At 37.5% G+C, this 18,197-nt stretch overlaps 1 protein-coding gene across 1 annotated transcript; it reads right to left on the minus strand.

Annotated features, from left to right (window-relative positions):
• Positions 1-3,425: 3,425 nt before the first annotated feature.
• On the minus strand, positions 3,426-14,829 carry LOC578635 (phospholipase B1, membrane-associated). The gene is made up of 14 exons (XM_778793.5): positions 14,571-14,829; positions 12,297-12,391; positions 11,971-12,025; positions 11,234-11,292; positions 10,622-10,689; positions 10,336-10,379; positions 9,786-9,900; positions 9,243-9,438; positions 8,569-8,660; positions 7,959-8,031; positions 6,949-7,053; positions 6,314-6,409; positions 5,866-5,931; positions 3,426-5,304 (listed from the first exon to the last, which is right to left on the minus strand). Exons 1-14 carry the CDS (start codon positions 14,650-14,652, stop codon positions 5,140-5,142), a joined length of 1,311 nt encoding a protein of 436 aa, XP_783886.3. The 5' UTR covers positions 14,653-14,829; the 3' UTR covers positions 3,426-5,139.
• Positions 14,830-18,197: the final 3,368 nt, after the last annotated feature.

An 18,197-nucleotide genomic window follows, 5' to 3' on the forward strand; every position in this document is an offset into this window, starting at 1 on the left:
GAGGGAGAGTGGGCGTCGGCTCATATTCCGGATAAAGTGCAGAGACACCAATAATAAAATATTAGCAGGTGGAACTAAATTGAAGTGGGTTATAAATTATTAGTTTATGAAATAATTCACTAAATTTGAAATATTCTAAAAATACCAGTACATGTCAGGTTTGTCGGGGGGGGGGGGGGGTGACCACCAAAACGTGCCGGTTTGTTTTTATTTCGATACCAGTGATTTACAAATGTTGCTGAAATGACATGATTTTCCGGGGTTTTCCTCTCATTTTTGCCCATTATGCCAGAGGCGCCACTCCCGGTGGGGGGGGGGGGGGGGGGGGGGGGGCATATTGTGCCACCCACTTCGTAGGTACCCACAAAAAAGCCCCTTTTTACAGATAAGATACATGTAAGATAAGATAAGATTTTATTTGACTCTATCGACCCCCTTCAGGGGTATGAGAGCACAACATATTTACAACACAATACAGAAAGATATATAAAACAAAGTCAGATATGATAATAAAATACATAGACAAGTAACATAAACAAGTCAGATCAAAAGAAGTTGAAGATTATACAGAACAAAATGGTGAGATTTATCAACTATAGCGAACTTTCTAAAGCTGGTTTTTCTTGAAGTCGACCAAAGATCAAAACAACTCGCATTGCATCACGTGCATAAAATATATCATACTAGGGCGAATCATTATATTCGATCCAACTTCGATCTTGTTACTGACGTACATGATTATAATACAAGAAATAGACGATTCAACTTTAACTTACCAGAAAGAGTAGGTAGTATTGGAAATTCGTTTTATTACAATGCCATAAAACATTGGAATTCCCTTCCCAATAGTGTAAAAGAAATAGGAAACTATGATCATTTTAAGAGGAAATTAAAGGAATACCTAATACTTGACAGTCAGAGAAGAGAAGTGAATGACATGTTATATGATTGAAATTGTTATTCTTCTGTCGGTTCATACTTTTTCATGTTGTATATACTTATGTTTTCGTACGTTATAGAAATTCTACAAATTCATCATTATTTTCCTCTTCTTCCTTCTCCTCTTTTTCTTCTTCTCCTTCTTCTTTTTCTTCTTGTACTTAATATCATTTCTATCATCAGTTTAATGTTGTTATTATTATCTTTAATAAGTAGTTCTTTTAATTTTCTTATCTGTCTGTAAATATTACTATTTTAATTTATTAATTGTATACATGTCTGTAAGGGACCCCACTGGAAATAAGCTCTCGAGCTTTCGTGGGTTATCCTGTTCAAGCTGACTTATTTTTGATCTGTTATTATTGTATATTGTTGTATATTGGAAGCTTGTCGAATAAAAAAATCAAAAAAATCAATCAAAATATACATTTTTATATTTCTAAAACACAATAAACATGAGCTTAATACTAAGTATACAGTATACAGTTTAAAGTTATAAAAATAAGTCTAAAATATCACGTGGTTTGGTTTGTCTACCACTACGAGCAACTACACTTTTATTAACATATGAAAAGTGCCCTTTTCTTTTCTAATAACATTACTGTCCTCTCTTTTCATCTCTGGTGAGTACGTCTTTTCAGGTGCGACAAATTCTGCTTTTCACCTCTGATATTTTTGTCCTTTTTTTAACTTTGACGCGTGCCCCTTTTCCTTTTTAATAAGTATACTTTTCCCTTCTTAATAAGGAGCCCCTTCACTTTCTCTTAAATGCCACTTTTCACCTCTGATTAGTGCTCCTTTTATTTTCCTTTTCCTTTCTAATAAGTACCATATTTCCTTCGGATAAGTGCCCATTTTTCTTTTTTTCATATGAGTCCCTCCCCCTTTTCAAAATGCGCCTTTTAACATTTAATAAATGCCCCTATTACAATCTGTTAGGTGCCTTTCTCCTTCAACAGATTCCCCATTTCCATTCTCAGAAATGCCTCTTTTCATTTCTGTTGAGTGTCCCTTTTCAGGTGCAAGAAGTGCCATTTTCACTTCTTTCACTCCCCTGCGTTATGCTACTGGTGGTGATAAGGATTTTCTTCTGACCCCAAAAAGTTTTTGCTCATTACACCACTGATGAAAGGCCATACTTCCACGCATTGTTGTGGTCTATTCAATGTGGGTTTGTTTACTTGTCCAATATAATTATGCCTAAAATAAAGTGTCAAGACTAAACAAACTCAAAATATGATTCGGGCAACCCCCCTACCCCGACCCCCCATTGGCTGGCAAATTTACACACGTACGGCTATGTTTGTGTCTTTTATTGCCCCTTTTCTACTAATATTGGAGTAAATGTGCTATGGTTATGAATATGCAGTAAGACGCGTATACTAATATAAACCGAATACGATAATAATTATAACCATTACCTACAATAACACCATGTTTAATACCTCCACATAATTTTGTCGACCCTCAACCCACCACTAAAGAACTACATGTAGATGATTTAATAATCAACTAAAATCCAGATCATTCACGACAGACCGAAATAAAGCCGTGGGAAACAGGAAATATGAAATGGCGCTTAGCGGCATGAAAGAGAGGAAGAAAAGGAAAAGAAATACGAAGGATTGGTATCAGATCATCTAACCACACGTGATCACAGTGGCGGATCCAGGGGGCCTGGGTCCGGGCCCCTGGGAAAAACAGGTAAACACACGTTAATGTTACCTTCATATGGACACGGACCCCCTTCCCTGGTGCTCAAGGGGGGGGGTGCGAGTTTTAAATTTTCGAGGGAAAAAAAAGTAGTGCCCACTACCCCCCCCCCCCCCTCCCCCACTGAGCGAATTATCGGCCGGCGCGATTTGCAAATTTTCGGGGGCAAAAAAAAAGAAGAAGTGCCTCTTATCCCCCCCCCCCCACCCCAACCCCACCCCCCCCCCCCCCCCCGCTTATTCACCGGCTGGCTGTTTCGCAGCTCAATATTTTCTCACGAATTGGGCCCCCTCTTTGGCCCCCTCCCCTGCCGCCGGCTGGATCCGCGCGTGCATGATCATCCATAAGATCAAACAACCCATCAACGATTCCATCCCTTCGCCTATAATTATTATGTATACTATTATGGTGCTTTAAAGCATATCCCTCATTGTCAGGGCTGTTTACAAACATGATAGTGTTCACATTCATGTTCCAAAAACAGATGTTATTCTCATTTGTTTAATCATTGTCATAATAGCCCTGTATGACAAGAGAGAGAGAGAAAGAGAGAGAGAGAGAGAGAGAGAGCGAGAGAGAAAGAGAGAGAGAGAGAGGGGAGAGGAGAGAGAGAGAGAGAGAGAGGGGAGGAGAGAGAGAGAGAGAGAGAGAGAGAGAGAGAGAGAGAGAGAGAGAGAGAAATAGAACTCATACTGACTAGATTTGTTTCGAAATTTCAACCAAAATGAAAATAAAAAGCTGAATATAACAGAAACTAATTCAGCACATTATTATTATAGTTTCCCAAATATATTTCCTTTTATTCAGTTAAGGTACAATGTGCAAAATAAAATAGTTCAAAGGCTAGTATTTAAAAACTCAACAGGTTATATCAAATACGACCTTCTTTGTTTACGATAACGTTACAAATTTCATATATTATACGTGTCAACCCAGAGGAAACAAAAATGAACGCATTTCAACATGACTACTCTATATTGCTCTTCAGGAAGGAAGTCATAAAACAGTCATTAAAACAACTATACACTGTTAAGGATTGTCGCAAAGAATTCGCTCCATAACTTTCTTTTCCGTCTAAAAGATTCACGCGGGTAACAAATCATATCGAAAATCACCTGAGATGTAACAACCTGTTACTGACAATAATAATGATTTATAGGCCTATACATGACCAATTTGTTTTCACTTTTCTTTCCCAGGCAACCGTGCAAAAAATACGAGTTCAAGTGAAAAAGGATTAAGTAGCTTATACTAACTTTTAGTCATGAAGATTTATTTATCCACTAAAATCATCTATCGAAACAGTACACATCTCGCAAATTAGGGGTTAAAATTCTATAATCGTCAGGACTCAGTTTTGCTTTAAACAAAGAAGAATATACATAGCGGTTTTATGTTAATTCATTACATTTCTGGACTACTAACAGAAATATGCAAAATAATTATTATTATCTATCTTTAAAATGAATGCTGATTTGTGTTTTATTGAGATCGGTGTTTATCATTAAAACCATTAAAAAAGCTTTAAAAAGGGTATACGCGTCTTTGTTTTTACGACTCCCGAAACCACGAAACTGAACATAATATATGACCTACTCTTTTGTAGGGTCTTCGAATTGTTTTTAGATAAAAAGTTTTTTTAAATATTGCTTGACACAACTGAACATTAAATTATGAGCCATTCGTTTTAAGGCAATCTAAACTCCGACATCGACTGTCCTGTGATGGCGTAGCACCAATCCCTGTCACACTGAAAGATCGACCCCATTCTTTTTTTTTTTGGGGGGGGGGTCAGTTAATAGTACCTCGTCGGTTTGACTGGAGTATAAGATTATGATAAGATACATGTTAACATATAAAACATTAATATCACATCATTTCGTTAAAGCACGTGTAATTATTTTTTTTTTTAAACATAATTACACGTGATTTAACGAAATGAAGGGATTCATAAATCGGGACATGTCCTTTCCCCATATCAAGGTAAACGGATCGAATGGGTTTCAAATTCGTTAGGCCATCGAGAAGAAAAAAAACCAAAACCCCCGGGCAAACAAAATTATGAAATATATACAAAAACCAATGGTGAACCACACAAATACTTAATATATATCGTCTGCAATCACATTTTTGCAGAAGTGGTCATGTCCAATACATCAATTAGATATTGTTTAAAATTTTCCCCACTGTCCATAAGAAATTGTAAAACAACAACAAAATAACAACTACAACAACAACTAAATCTGGTCTAAAGACAATCATTTTCAATGCATTCAAAGTACTGTAATGTAGAACAACGTTTCTTTGTTTTTAATCTTTGGTCCACTTTCTATTGTTACACAAAGAAACTTTTACTGGCCATGAAATCAAATATAAAATTAAAAATACAAAATATATCATCTCTTTTTAAAAAACACCACTGGTTAATAAGCGCCTATCCATATACTTGATAGAGGCCAAGGGGTCAACTCCATGATGGTTATGCGATCACGGAAGCCTCCGTAGTATAGTGTTGATGTCGTGGTCACTTGGCTGTCTCGACATCGACGTCGTATTGGTCTTAGGTATCTGGTTGTCGACCACGGACGATATTTGAATCTTGGCAAGGAATCCTGGTTTGCTGTTGACGTTGGTGTAGAGGTAGGGAAAGTCCTGTACAATATAAAGAGAGAACACAGAATGATATAGACATTAAATTGTAAGACTTTAATGCTCCGGTAACAATAATTGATCCGCAGTTGTAATAAAACTCCTAGCTTAAACCCTGAATTAAAAATAGCCCTAACCCTAACCATAAACCTATCTTAGACTAAATTTCAACCCTAACCCTAACCCTCACCGTATCTGACGAAATCAAGCCCGGATCTCGGCAGAGAAATTGCCTGGCAACCTTCTAGAGTGGCGATGAAGATGAAAATTAATTCAACAATGTCAACTCTGAACGAATGAAACTATAAGGAGATCTTGCAGCAGCAAGATTTAGGTCATCGATAAGAGCTTAACTTTAAAACTTTAATCCCTCCCTCATACTTCGTCTCCTTTCATTACTATACTTAAAGCCACCACTTCCCCCAAATACTTCAATACAATACTTACATTTTAGTTCTGAATAAAATGTCAATGAATAGGGTGATTGTCAATGTAAATATCTAATTTATTCACAACAAATAAGTTAATCGACAGTTTATTTGATTTCTAGTAGACAATACTTACCTGGGAAGGGCAGTTGATGGTTTCTTTTGTGTCGTATGAGGTATCCTTAGATCCGACGGGTTCAAACTATGGTGTAAGAAATATCATGAAATATAATTATTTGAAATCTAGCATACTATGTCTCAGGAATTCTTCTTATCCTGGGATGTACCTAGAATCTAAAAATATGAATAATGGCTTCGATATAGTCCATATTAATAAAATGCAAGGAATCAAAGATTTAACTTACGATTAACTTGGAGTCTTAAATGGTTCTATAGAAATGATACGCTTACTACATACCTGCTCATAAGAAGAAATTCAGAGTTAAATTCAGTGACTAACAAAAACTAGAAATATCAAACGTTAATCACATTGTATCGTCGTGTCGAAGTAGTGAATATCATCATGAGAGAAAACCAAAATGATGTATTAATTCAGCTATGTTTCAAGTGAAATAGTTATTTACCAAGTTGTTCCAGTTAGCCGTGGACTGAGCAGCCTGACCCTTCTGACTAAGATGAAAACACTCTGGGGTAAAGAATGAACGATCGACATCGCCATTCTACGAAAAGGAGAACAAAAAAGGAAGAAAGAAAGATCAAATATATAAGATAGTTTCACGATTAAATTGATAGTCATGCAAACTCCCGTTTTGCTTTCCTTCTTGTTCATAATATTACTGTCACGCTTTCTATTCCTTACTTTCATTGCAAAAACTATTAGATTTTATCCCCAAAATGCGATTCAACAACAAACCTATGATGTGCTCATAACAATAGTTCTATAACAGTAAATTTTCGAATGATATATCAATAATTATTTTCCTTTCCTACGATCCATCAACTTCTCGGTGTAATTTTAAATCACGTTTTTACTATTTTTTTTTAATTTTAATTTTTCTCTTGTTACCTCCTTACTTCATCTTCTTCACCTTCTTTCTACATAGTGTTATTCTCATTCTTCTCCTCCTCCTTCTCCTCTACCTGTTTCTACTTCTTCTTCTTCTTCTTCTTCTTCTCCCTCTCCTCTTTTTTTATACGTGTACTCAAATTGACCGTTATAAAAAAGATTACAAAAATAACATGCAAGAAGACAACATACCGGCAGTCTAGGTATCTCTGAATCTTCCAAGAAAGATTGGTAAACGGCTGCAAAATCATCTTTATCATCATACTTCCCACTCTCGATTGAGGTGCGTAGAAGTCGCTGTTTGATTAAAGAGATTCAATCAAAATCATTGTATACAGGTATTCCCCCACACAAAAAACCTAAACGTTTCTATTTTTTGTTTAGTTCAGTATTTTAACAGTGGAGTGAATATGGATGATATTACTTCTGCAAGGTCAGTCGTGAAACCTCTTACACACTAAGCCTTGATTGTTTCAGCATCCGGAAAAAAGAGAAATTGGAATATATCACCATCCTTACATCTTAAGAGCAGAAAACTGAACTGCAGTGGGGGTATGTAATAATAAAGCTGGGCGAAATACGCCTTTGGATAATAATATTAAAATGATAATGGGACACAATTCGTGATCTATCTCATCAACCCACAAAAAGTACCTATCCCCAACAACCAACACAGAGTCATTGATTAGGAGAGTTTGGTCAATCCGTTTCGAGTGTGGCACAATATGGCGAATACTGCTTTGATGGGCGAGCATCAAACAAAAACAATATACGCCCAAAAAAGAAAATAATCGTAATAATAGTAATAGGGAGAATAACAATTTTTTAAAAATTGCTCCAGCGCTAGGCAATTTAAATAGTCTTGTACATCACCTATTGAATAACGTGCGAACATGACAGGAAAGTACTTCTGTACTAATCCGAGCATGGTTTATATGGCATTTACAGTATAAGGCAGCGATTTTTTGATTACCCTTGACATGATATCTCGCAAGTCTTTGCGATCAGGTTAATCACAAATAACATACTATCGTACTACGCTACGACCGTTAATACATACAGGGTTTCGTAATGTTCTTATCTATCTAGTATCTTATTTGAAAGCTGTTGAATATAATGATGAGACTATAGAAGTCCGGGATAGAAGTAACGTTTAAAGATGCCCATGCTATAAAATATTGGGACATACTTATCCAACTTACCTGGTACTCCCTGGCCTTGAGGTACACGAAATGTTGTGGAATTGTCCCTCCCAGTGCACAGGGGCAAAACGCACTGCATGGAAGACAGACAAATTCGAATGCAAGCGGAGAAGTGCGGACAATGAAACAAAAGAAAACAAGATTTGTATTTTAAATGAAAAAAAGAAGAACAAACCACCAATGTAGATAAAGAATCATTTACAAAATAAACAGAGTTATAGAAATACAAGAAGAAATAAAGTACATAAAATAGAATTACGAGAGAAATCTAAAATCTTGATAAAATTATTGTAAGCCAATAATTTTACAATAATGAATGATAATCAGAAATCATTTGCTGTAATTTTAAATTGTCAACACCAAATCGATCGTAACTTGAACTCCGATCACTGATGAGAATACTCCATTGCCAATATGAAACATGAAATTTCATCAGTATTTCGTTCTACTGGATACTACATTCATATTAGTCACCTTCATCTCAGGAATGAAAATTTATCACTGGGCCATTACATGAAGGTAAAATATGATGGTTACTAACTCAATCAAGCGAGATGTTTAGTTATTGTCCGATACTGATGACGATTTTAAGGACAGTCATGAACTTTACCTGGTCACTAAGTTACATATCAATGGACCTTGCAGCTCCATAACTTGACCAGCTTGCATTATTCCAACCACATTGACGAATGTCCTGGGGCACTTTATTAGAGAGAACAAAAAGAGAACATTTTTTTCTGAAAATTTCTAGGAGAAGCATAAGATGAAATTAATCTTAAATGTTAATACTCTGAGAGATGTCAAGAAGGATTGTTTGGAATTAAAGTAAAACATACAGTCGTCACCGAGCAACAAAGTGGAACGAAAACGTTAATGTCGATATGCTTTTACAATTCATACGAAACAATGGATATCTCCCTTCAAATTACAACAACAAAAATCCCATTGGATTTACTCCCTCCAATAAAATACTTCTGGATGTTTCCCTTAACTCCCTTTTACCCCAAGAAATAAAATTGATCTATAGATACACTTATAAAACCTTTATGATTAACAATCGAGATTTGTGGTATCAAAGACATCATTTATAATTAGATTGTCCTTTTAGATGACGAAATAAGGATCCTAAGAAAGTTCTAAAGGTGAAATTCAGACGAGTATAATGCGTATTTTTAAACCAAAAAAAACCACCCCAGAAATATAATGATTTAACAAAACGAGGGGTAAATCTCTGTGTGCCTTCACGACCTATGCACACCCTATCCAACATTACAATTCAAATACCTCATCGTGTAATATTTGGATGGCCTTTTCCAGGAATTTGATGTACTGCTCCGTAGAGCTTTCTACGTAGAGGCATCCACTGCATAAGTCGTTCCCGCCAATAAATACCGTAATGAACTTCCAATCGTTCTCAAAGTCGACTGTCGGATCGTTCTTCATCGATCTGACCAGATTTCGAGCCTGTTCCGGCATTTCCCTGAAAGTATTAAAAAAAATACTTGAGAAAAACACAACGTTTACTGCGATCATTATAACACAATGCTTCTTAATGTCAAACTCCAAAATTCCAAACGAATTCTCTATTAACCGCTAACGGTCATTATAGCGTACGTCAAGAGGGGCTGACGTGTCTCTTTCCCGAATGAATATCAACTTTCAACAAACTTTCTCAATTTTGAGAGCGAGCAAAATGTTGATATTTTATTTTGAATCAGAATTAACTTATCCTATCTTTAAAAAAAGGTTTTAAATCGTTTTGAGCATAAACAACAATTACCATCATCGGAAAAAGACTATTGTGTGAGAGAACGCAGGCGTACTTACGACGCATAAGAACCACTGATAGCAAGATTGAATCTTTTGTTGAATGGTTGGGTAAAGGGCACTGAGAGTCCAGTCGAATAGCCATACAGGTGAGAATTATACTTTCGGAATATATCTGCAGGAGAAAAGTACAAGGCATTTCTACACGTATAATACACAACAAATTCAACTCTAATTCGCAAGATTTATTGGGGTATATATATATATATATTACAGGAAGAAAAATGTCAGATACAAAAGCAAATCTGTTGACTGTTGGTAACGCAATTTGTGTAGAGAGTTCTAAAAAGAGGCCAAATAGGCAACCATATTTTGTTGCTGCAGTGATGCAGATGAAAGGGGAAGATGTTAATTTTCCTTTTCCATTTTGCCATTACAATATGGGAAAATAAATAACAAATATTTGCATTGTTCAAGTTCTTGTGAGAGTTTAATAAAACAAATTGCTGTTTATATTCTGTAAATAATTATAAGATACCGTAAAGGCTTCTATGTTAATGGGACTATTTCTGTCTTGTTTTAATGATATGTCTTTGAAACCAATACTTACTAGGAAGTGTAATTATCTCCTCTAACGTCTTATCGCCGCCAATACTACAAAAGAAAGACAAGTTAATTGGGAAAGAAAGAGAGGGGGAGGCAATAAGTAAGAAGTGTTAAGTAAAAAGCGAAACGGTCTATATCAATCATTCTTGTAATACACTTCACATAATTTATTATCCAAACATTTCATTAAAGTACTTTTTTTAAAGATACTTCTTGTGTCGAACAATCGGTCAGAAATATATGACTAAACCTTGATCACATTGCAATAATTTGTAAAAAAAAATAGTTACCTGGCTGCTTCCCCGGGGTACTCGAAATTGAGCGGTGAAAAGGAGCTAGCACCCGCTGCATACGCCGCCTATATACACAAGACAAACACAATACAATTAACTTTCGACTGTGACATTACCATGAATTTACATCTTAAATTTAAATGCACCCTGATGTTATTGCGTATACCACTTGCACTCAAAGGAGCATAATGCAATCATTTACTGGGGTCCAACAGTTTGGGTTCTTTTTTTTAACTTGTTAAATATTAATGCCTGCGGGTCGTTCCTTTACTGCATACGCCCACAGAGATGGATACGCCACTGCCCTAGAGGTTTGGTTTGGTTTAGTTGGTTTGGTAAAACGTGCTTCCGTCGTCGTTAGCGCCAACAGCCTTGTTTGCAAGGGGTGTCACCCTTTGATGTAGTTATAGACCATGAGAAAGCAATGGATTGCCTCTGAAAACATTTTCACCTTTTTTACGAATATCTTATTTGTGTAAAGAAAATACGTACTTGATCATAATCCACGATTTAACATAATCACATCATCTACTGAAGCCAACTCCATTTACGATTGTGATTGTAATCCTAAAAAGGAAAGGCGTCGATGTTGATTGATTTTCATCTTACCGTCAAAGAATCACCTATAGCACCGACGACCTTGATGTCTCCAGGCCGCAGTAAATGGACTAGAGAGGATACAAGAAATGGAGCTGTAAACCTTATGGATTCATATAATGATTATTCGTATTTTTACACTGATAAACAGTGGCATAATTATCCATGATAAAAATGGAGGACGGAGGGAAAACGAGAAGGAAATAGATCATGGGATGATGACTTTTGTTGTTGATGATGATGTTTTTTGTTGTTGTTGATGCTAGTCAGATAATTTTGTAGCCAAAACGACACACCCAAAACGACACACCCAAAACCCGATTACATTATTCATTCTTCTGCCCGTTGTACCCCCCGCCCCACTTCCCACCAGCCACGGAATTCTGGATCCGCCGTTCAAAATCAAAAGCGATATAAAAAGTGACAAAGAAAAGTGATGATACTAAATGATAATCGAAATCATTATTTATTATAGATGATTAATTTATAATGCGTATATTATTAGGACTGCATCAAGACGCAGGCAAATTCCAAGTGATGATGGCGCCATCGTTAATTGACCTAATTGATGGATGGAGTCAATTTCAGTGTTGTGGATCTTTAGACATTAATTATGAACCTAAATATTATCTCATCTTTTAAAGTATTAACAAATAGCATGCTTCCAAAATACACATCTGAAGTGTTTTATCGATGCATTATGAATATTATCTTGCAATTTAAATATCTGTATTGTTTTTTTCTCTTACCAGATTTTGGTACTGTCGGTGAAACGGATGCTGGGCAATCAAAGTTGGATCCGACCTGTAATGAAAAATATATGGCATAGATAATGAATTCAAAGCATAAAGTCCACAATTATTATGTTAAATTTCGATGACATGAGTTCGCGTTTGAAGACTTTAATGACGATTGCTCGCGGCTATTTGTACCAACGACTAGTTGTATGTTACTATAGGCTATTTAAAAAAAAAATCGTATAATATTGCACCAAATGTTAAACTCTTTGTTTACTTTGTTTAATTGCGACATCATACTCAGTATGCTATAGACACAAATCAGACATAATGTATACCTTGTCGACATTACGAGAAACGAGAAGCTCTTCTGTTGAGTTGATTGAATATTTCTCAAACTCCTTTTGAATCTTCAATAAATAGTCGGCAGTACCTGATGATGAAAATCAAGAAGAAGGAGATAGAAGACAAATTTTCATCGATACTCGATATCTATATTATCACAATGACCACATAATCATAGTCAAAATACTTCTTGAATAAACATCCATTCTTGAAATGGTTGACAGAGGCGTATGAAAAGGGAGACCTTGTCACTATAGAGAGGGGTATGCATTTAGACCGTCAAAGAAAAAGTTTGAGAACCTCTGCTGTAACCCATACCTAGGATTTTGTTAAAAGTTTATTCTCCCCTTTTCTCATTCTTTTCCTTTCTTTATCTCTTTTGCCTTTCTTTCTTTTTTCTTTTGTAACCGCCAATGACGGGGGGGGGGGGGGGGGGGGGCACGGGCCGGTTGTTCCCTCGCTTGAATCCGCGCTTGATGCACCGGTGGGGGGGGGGGGGGTATCATTGCATACAGAAGATACCGGGCTCCTTATTTGAATGAAAAGTGTTTTTGTTTCTATCAATGAATAGAGGTTCTTTTTGTATTGGTCAAGGAAAAATTGTCCATGCAAGACAAAGCAGCTTCATAAAGACATGTAAAGAAGATTACAGTTTAAATCTAGAAATATTCGAAATCCGATTCCTCGTTGCTCTTAGTCCGTTTAGAATAATCTTTTAATACACTTACTACCCTTTGTTAAAGAAAAAAAGATGGATTACAGCTCTGCCATTTGAATTGTGAACATCATGCACAAAATATGATTGTGTTGGTCTACTCTATATAGTAAACAGTGCACGAACTTTTGAGTTTGCTCATAAGCAAGCAAGCATACAAGATGTGAACTTGTCGTGTAGTAGTGTAATCTTGTGGAGAAACGTATTGAAACGTCGAACGTTCTCTCACAGTACTTCGTAAACTTGCTTTCCATGTGTATACATGATATTTCATACATGTATACGAAATTACGAAACGCAAATTCCCGTGTATAAAACGAGTGTACAAGGTCAACTAGCTTACATATAAGCATAGAGCTATATACCACTAACAAGTTTCGGTTACTTTGACCTTGACCTTTCCCTGTCATTGTTGCTGTAACTGGCTATTTTGATATCCCACCAGGCAATACACTCTTATTTCCACGGAGTCAAAAATGGCGTCAGCTGGGAGTCAACTCTATTCCTAGTTAAAGTGACACGGATTCCGAATCAATTTGACTCGGATTGTGTGGCATCAGCTGAGAATTGACTCAATTCAGAGTCAAGATGACTCCTTTTCCGTGTCACTTTAACTCGGAATAGAGTTGACTCCCAGCTGACGCCATTTAGAGTGAAATCTGACTCCGTGGAAATAAGAGTGTAGAACCTTGTTTGGCACTAGAACTGTGTTTAATAACAGTTATTATTAATAACATATATATTTTTGAAAACATGAGCATGCTATTCCTACGCGACTGATTAATCAATGGACTTCAATGATAATATTGTTTGTATCTGAATTGAAAACACAAAAAACATCATCGCAATGTAAACAAAATACTACCATGTTCCTAATGATGAATATTATATCTAGCTGTAAGCTGTAAAAGCTAAACTAGCATGAACTTCTTCCAGTCAGTTGCGCACAAAATATTGTTATATATATACAAATATTGCCCCATAGCAGGTCCTCGATTGCATTATCTTTCACCTAGTTGCATACAATGATTGAAAGTTTCACATTGATTGACTTTATGATAAAACTTTATTTAGTTTGAGAATTTAGAATTATAATTTAGAATGTTATTGACTATTTGACCCCCTCTCGGGTACGATCCTGCTAGAGTACAAACAAACCTAAAAGTATAAATAGCAATGCATGACTTATGAATACAATTCTCATACATTATACATAGATAATGACACAAAGATACAAACGATAATAGGTTTATAGTGTATGAAAGTACAAACATGAACAATGAACCAACTAGTAAACACAAAGTATGAGAATTAATAGTTGCAGCATGTGCGAACTCTTCCTGATGTTGTTTGTCTTGTCTCTGTCTGTTATGTCCGTTTGTCTATTGCTTTCTCTCACTCTCTCTATTTCTATCCCACTGACTGTCCGTCGCTCTCACTCTCTATCTGAAAAAAAATCTGGTTCTTTATTATCTCTTCAATTGAAACTTGAACATTGATGACACATACAATATCCTCTGACTTTGTTTCTCTATCTACATTGTGTACTTACGATTGCTGGACCGACATTGTGTAAGCAGTAAACCATTGGAAACGAGGAGCACGAGTAAGAAATATTTCGGTAAAGTCCCCATTTTCGTTCAACGCCGTATGTATACACTGTAAGATTCAGCTGCAGCTCAAAGAAAATGCTGCCGTTTCTGCCATTCGGGCATTCTATAGTTAACAATAACCTCATTCATTCACGTGTGTGTCCTTTGCTGTGCTCAGAACACAGATACAGGTCACCCTGTGACATAATGTTTTATTATAAAAGAAATATAAAGGAATGCAATGGCCTATTGTCCAAAATCGATGACAGGTTTAGAAAAGGGCCAGTACCGTTGAGCGTCGTTGTAGGTATAGGATTAACACAGGGTGATCATGATTCATGAGCGTAAATCTGCAGCCATAATAATGATAAAGTTCTAACGTTCCTCGATAACTTCACGGTATGGTTTATAAAACCATGGACTCCATGTTATAACCAAGGAATTATTACAGTGCAGCTGGTATCTACTTGGGTTAACACGCTCGGTGGATCTCAGAGGGTGGTGAAACAGCATGACTTGCCCCAAAAAGATCGGCATGGATATGGAGAAACGGGAAGGAGGGGGGGGGGGAGGGGGGAGGGGGAGGGTGGAGGGGGGGGGGGGGGGGGGGGAGGGGGAGGGGTGGAGGGTTAGGAGAGGGAGAGGGGAGGGAGGGTACGAGTTCTCTTACCAACATTTTGATTGGTTATTATTCATGGACAATGGATTAAGTCTTCACGACGTAATTGCGGTTTATATTGCAGATGATGCAGAAAAGAAGCCACTATAAATAATTGAAAAGAGATCTTGCTGTTGGGAGATCCGGGAGGGGTGAGATGCATCTATACCCTCCCTTTCAACCGGACTCGTACCCTCCCTCCCCTCTCCCTCTCCTACTCCTAACCCTCCACCCTCTTCCGTTGTTAAAAAAATATGAAAATGTTCGTGTTTCTTGATTTAAAATCTTAAATTACTGAAGTTAGTCTATGTCTATAGAGAAAAAAAAATTTCCTTCCGAATATACGTGATCGCCTCTTCCCCCTTTAATTCTCACATGATTCTGACGAGTAGAGCCTTACTAACAGGGGCGTAAATCCCGGGGGATGGGGGGGGGGGGGCTGCATCCCCTCCTGGCTTGAAGTAGGGGGGGGATGGCCTGTACAAACATACCCCCTGATATCATCCCCCCTGAAAAAAAATGATTATTCAGCGGTCGGTTGAGTCCTTGCGATTTTTTGGAGACCCCCCCCCCCAAAAAAAAAGTGTCCTCCAACCCCCCTCCCCCCCCCTCCCCGCTTATTCAGCGGTCGGCTGAGTCGTTGCGAAATTTTCGGCCCGGTTTATAAATGTTAAAAATCCTGCGTACGCGCCTGGCGTGTAGTATGTGATAGCTATCGCCGATCATCCCCCCCCCCCCCACTCCTCGGTACGGATTTACGCCCCTGTTTACTAATGTTGTCTCTCTAAACTTAACTAAATTGTCATAAATATAATTATATCCTATAGTGCATGGTACTTTTCAACAGTTAACTTAGCTTCTAAATTGTCCTATTCATCTAGTTATCAACAGGGGCGTCGCCAAAGGGGGGGTGTGGGGGTGCGACACCCCCCCCCCACCTGTCAGGATATTGTCGGTAAAATTGCGCTGCCGTCGGGAAAAAGAGAAAAGGGGGAGGGAAAAAAAGAGAGAGAAAAAAAGAGAGGGGAAGGGAAAGAAAAGAAAAAAAGAAAAGGGAAAGAAAAGAAAGAAAGGAAAAGAAAGGAAAAGAAAGGAAAGAAAAGAGAAGAAAGAAAGAGAAAAAAGAAAAAGAGGGGGGAGAGGAAAGAAAGGAAAAGAAAGAAAAGGAAAAAAGAAGAAAAAAGAGTGAAAGGGAAACAAAAGAAACGGGGGATGAAAGAGAGGAGAGAGAGGGGAGGTAAGAGTCTGAGAGAGGAGAAGTGGGAGTAAAAGAGAAAAGGGGGTTGTTGGGTGGAGTCGTCTCGTCGAGGGAGCAAGAAAGACACGGGTAAATATGTTGCTGTGTCGGGTCAGCTGTGTCGGTATTCTTGCTCGATCCTCATCAATGCATAAGTTTGAAGTCGGTGAGATGTATATTGTCGGTCGACCGACAAGTTTTTTTCCCTACGAACTGCGACTTCTTATCCGCTGTGACGACTTCGAGAGTGACTACAACTACAATACTTGTATTTTCTCGAAGTTTCACTTTCCTATAATATCAGCTAAAGAAATCAGAGGTTTAAAATTTTCGGGGAAACTAAATTCAAACAAGGTTAAAGAGTCAACAACGGTACGACGAATCATTTTCCTTTCTTTATATTGAGATGAAACGCCAAAAATTCCGCGCTTCGCGCGGAAGGGGAAACTTCATTTAGACCAATCGAGAACGGTACAACGAATCGTCTTCTTTCTCTAATAATTTAAGGAAACGTCAAAGCTTCCGCGCTTCGCGCGAAAGTGGGAAACTGAATTCAGATGAATAGGGCTTAATAACAATAAGATTCGAAAACGGTATGAGGAATCGTCTTCCTTTCTCTATATTGTGATGAAACCCCGGAAGGGGAAAACTTCATTTAGACGAGTCGAGAACAGTACGACGAATCGTCTTCTTTCTCTAATAATTTAAGGAAACGTCAAAGCTTCCGCGCTTCGCGCGAGAGGGGGAAACTGAATTCAGACAAAATTAATAGGGCTTATTTAAAGTAATCGAGAACGGTACAACGAATCGTGTTCTTTCTCTAATAATTTAAGGAAACGTGAGAGCTTCCGCGCTTCGCGCGAGAGGGGGAAACTGAATTCAGACAAAATTAATGGGGTTTATTAAAAGTCGAAAACTGTACAACGAATCGTGTTCTTTCTCTAATGATATGAGGAAACGTAAAAGCTTGGGGGAAACTGAATTCAGATGAATAGGGCTTATTAAGAGTCGAAAACGATACGACGAATCATCTTCTTTCTCTAATAATTTAATAAAACCAAAACTTCCGCCTTTCGCGCGGGTGGGGGAAGCTTCATTCAGATTAGGATTAAGAGTCGAGAACAGTACACCGAATCGTCTGCTTTTTCTCATAATGTAAGGAAAAGTCAAAGCTTCCGCGCTTCGGGCGAGAGGGGGAAACTGAATTCAGACAAAATTAATGGGGTTTATTAAAAGTCGAAAACTGTACAACGAATCGTGTTCTTTCTCTAATGATATGAGGAAACGTAAAAGCTTGGGGGAAACTGAATTCAGATGAATAGGGCTTATTAAGAGTCGAAAACGATACGACGAATCATCTTCTTTCTCTAATAATTTAATAAAACCAAAACTTCCGCCTTTCGCGCGGGTGGGGGAAGCTTCATTCAGATTAGGATTAAGAGTCGAGAACAGTACACCGAATCGTCTGCTTTTTCTCATAATGTAAGGAAAAGTCAAAGCTTCCGCGCTTCGGGCGAGAGGGGGAAACTGAATTAAGACAAAATTAATAGGGCTTATTTAAAGTCGAAAACGGTACAACGAATCGTGTTCTTTTTCTAATGATATGAGGAAACGTCAAAGCTTTCGCGCTTCGCGCGAGAGGGGGAAACTGAATTCAGATGAGTAGGGCTTATTAAGAGTCGAAAACGGTAC

The sequence above is a fragment of the Strongylocentrotus purpuratus genome, unplaced genomic scaffold, assembly GCF_000002235.5.
Source record: "Strongylocentrotus purpuratus isolate Spur 01 unplaced genomic scaffold, Spur_5.0 spur5_scaffold_5, whole genome shotgun sequence".
Lineage (NCBI taxonomy): Eukaryota > Metazoa > Echinodermata > Echinoidea > Camarodonta > Strongylocentrotidae > Strongylocentrotus > Strongylocentrotus purpuratus.

Coding starts and splice junctions, on each gene's coding strand:
- LOC578635 (XM_778793.5), bottom strand. CDS start 14,652: ATGGGGACTTTACCGAAATATTTCTTACTCGTGCTCCTCGTTTCCAAT. Junction 11,293..11,970: donor ACCGACAGTACCAAAATCTG/GTAAGAGAAAAA, acceptor TATCCTCTCTAG/TCCATTTACTGCGGCCTGGA. Junction 6,410..6,948: donor CAGAGATACCTAGACTGCCG/GTATGTTGTCTT, acceptor TCCTTTTCGTAG/AATGGCGATGTCGATCGTTC.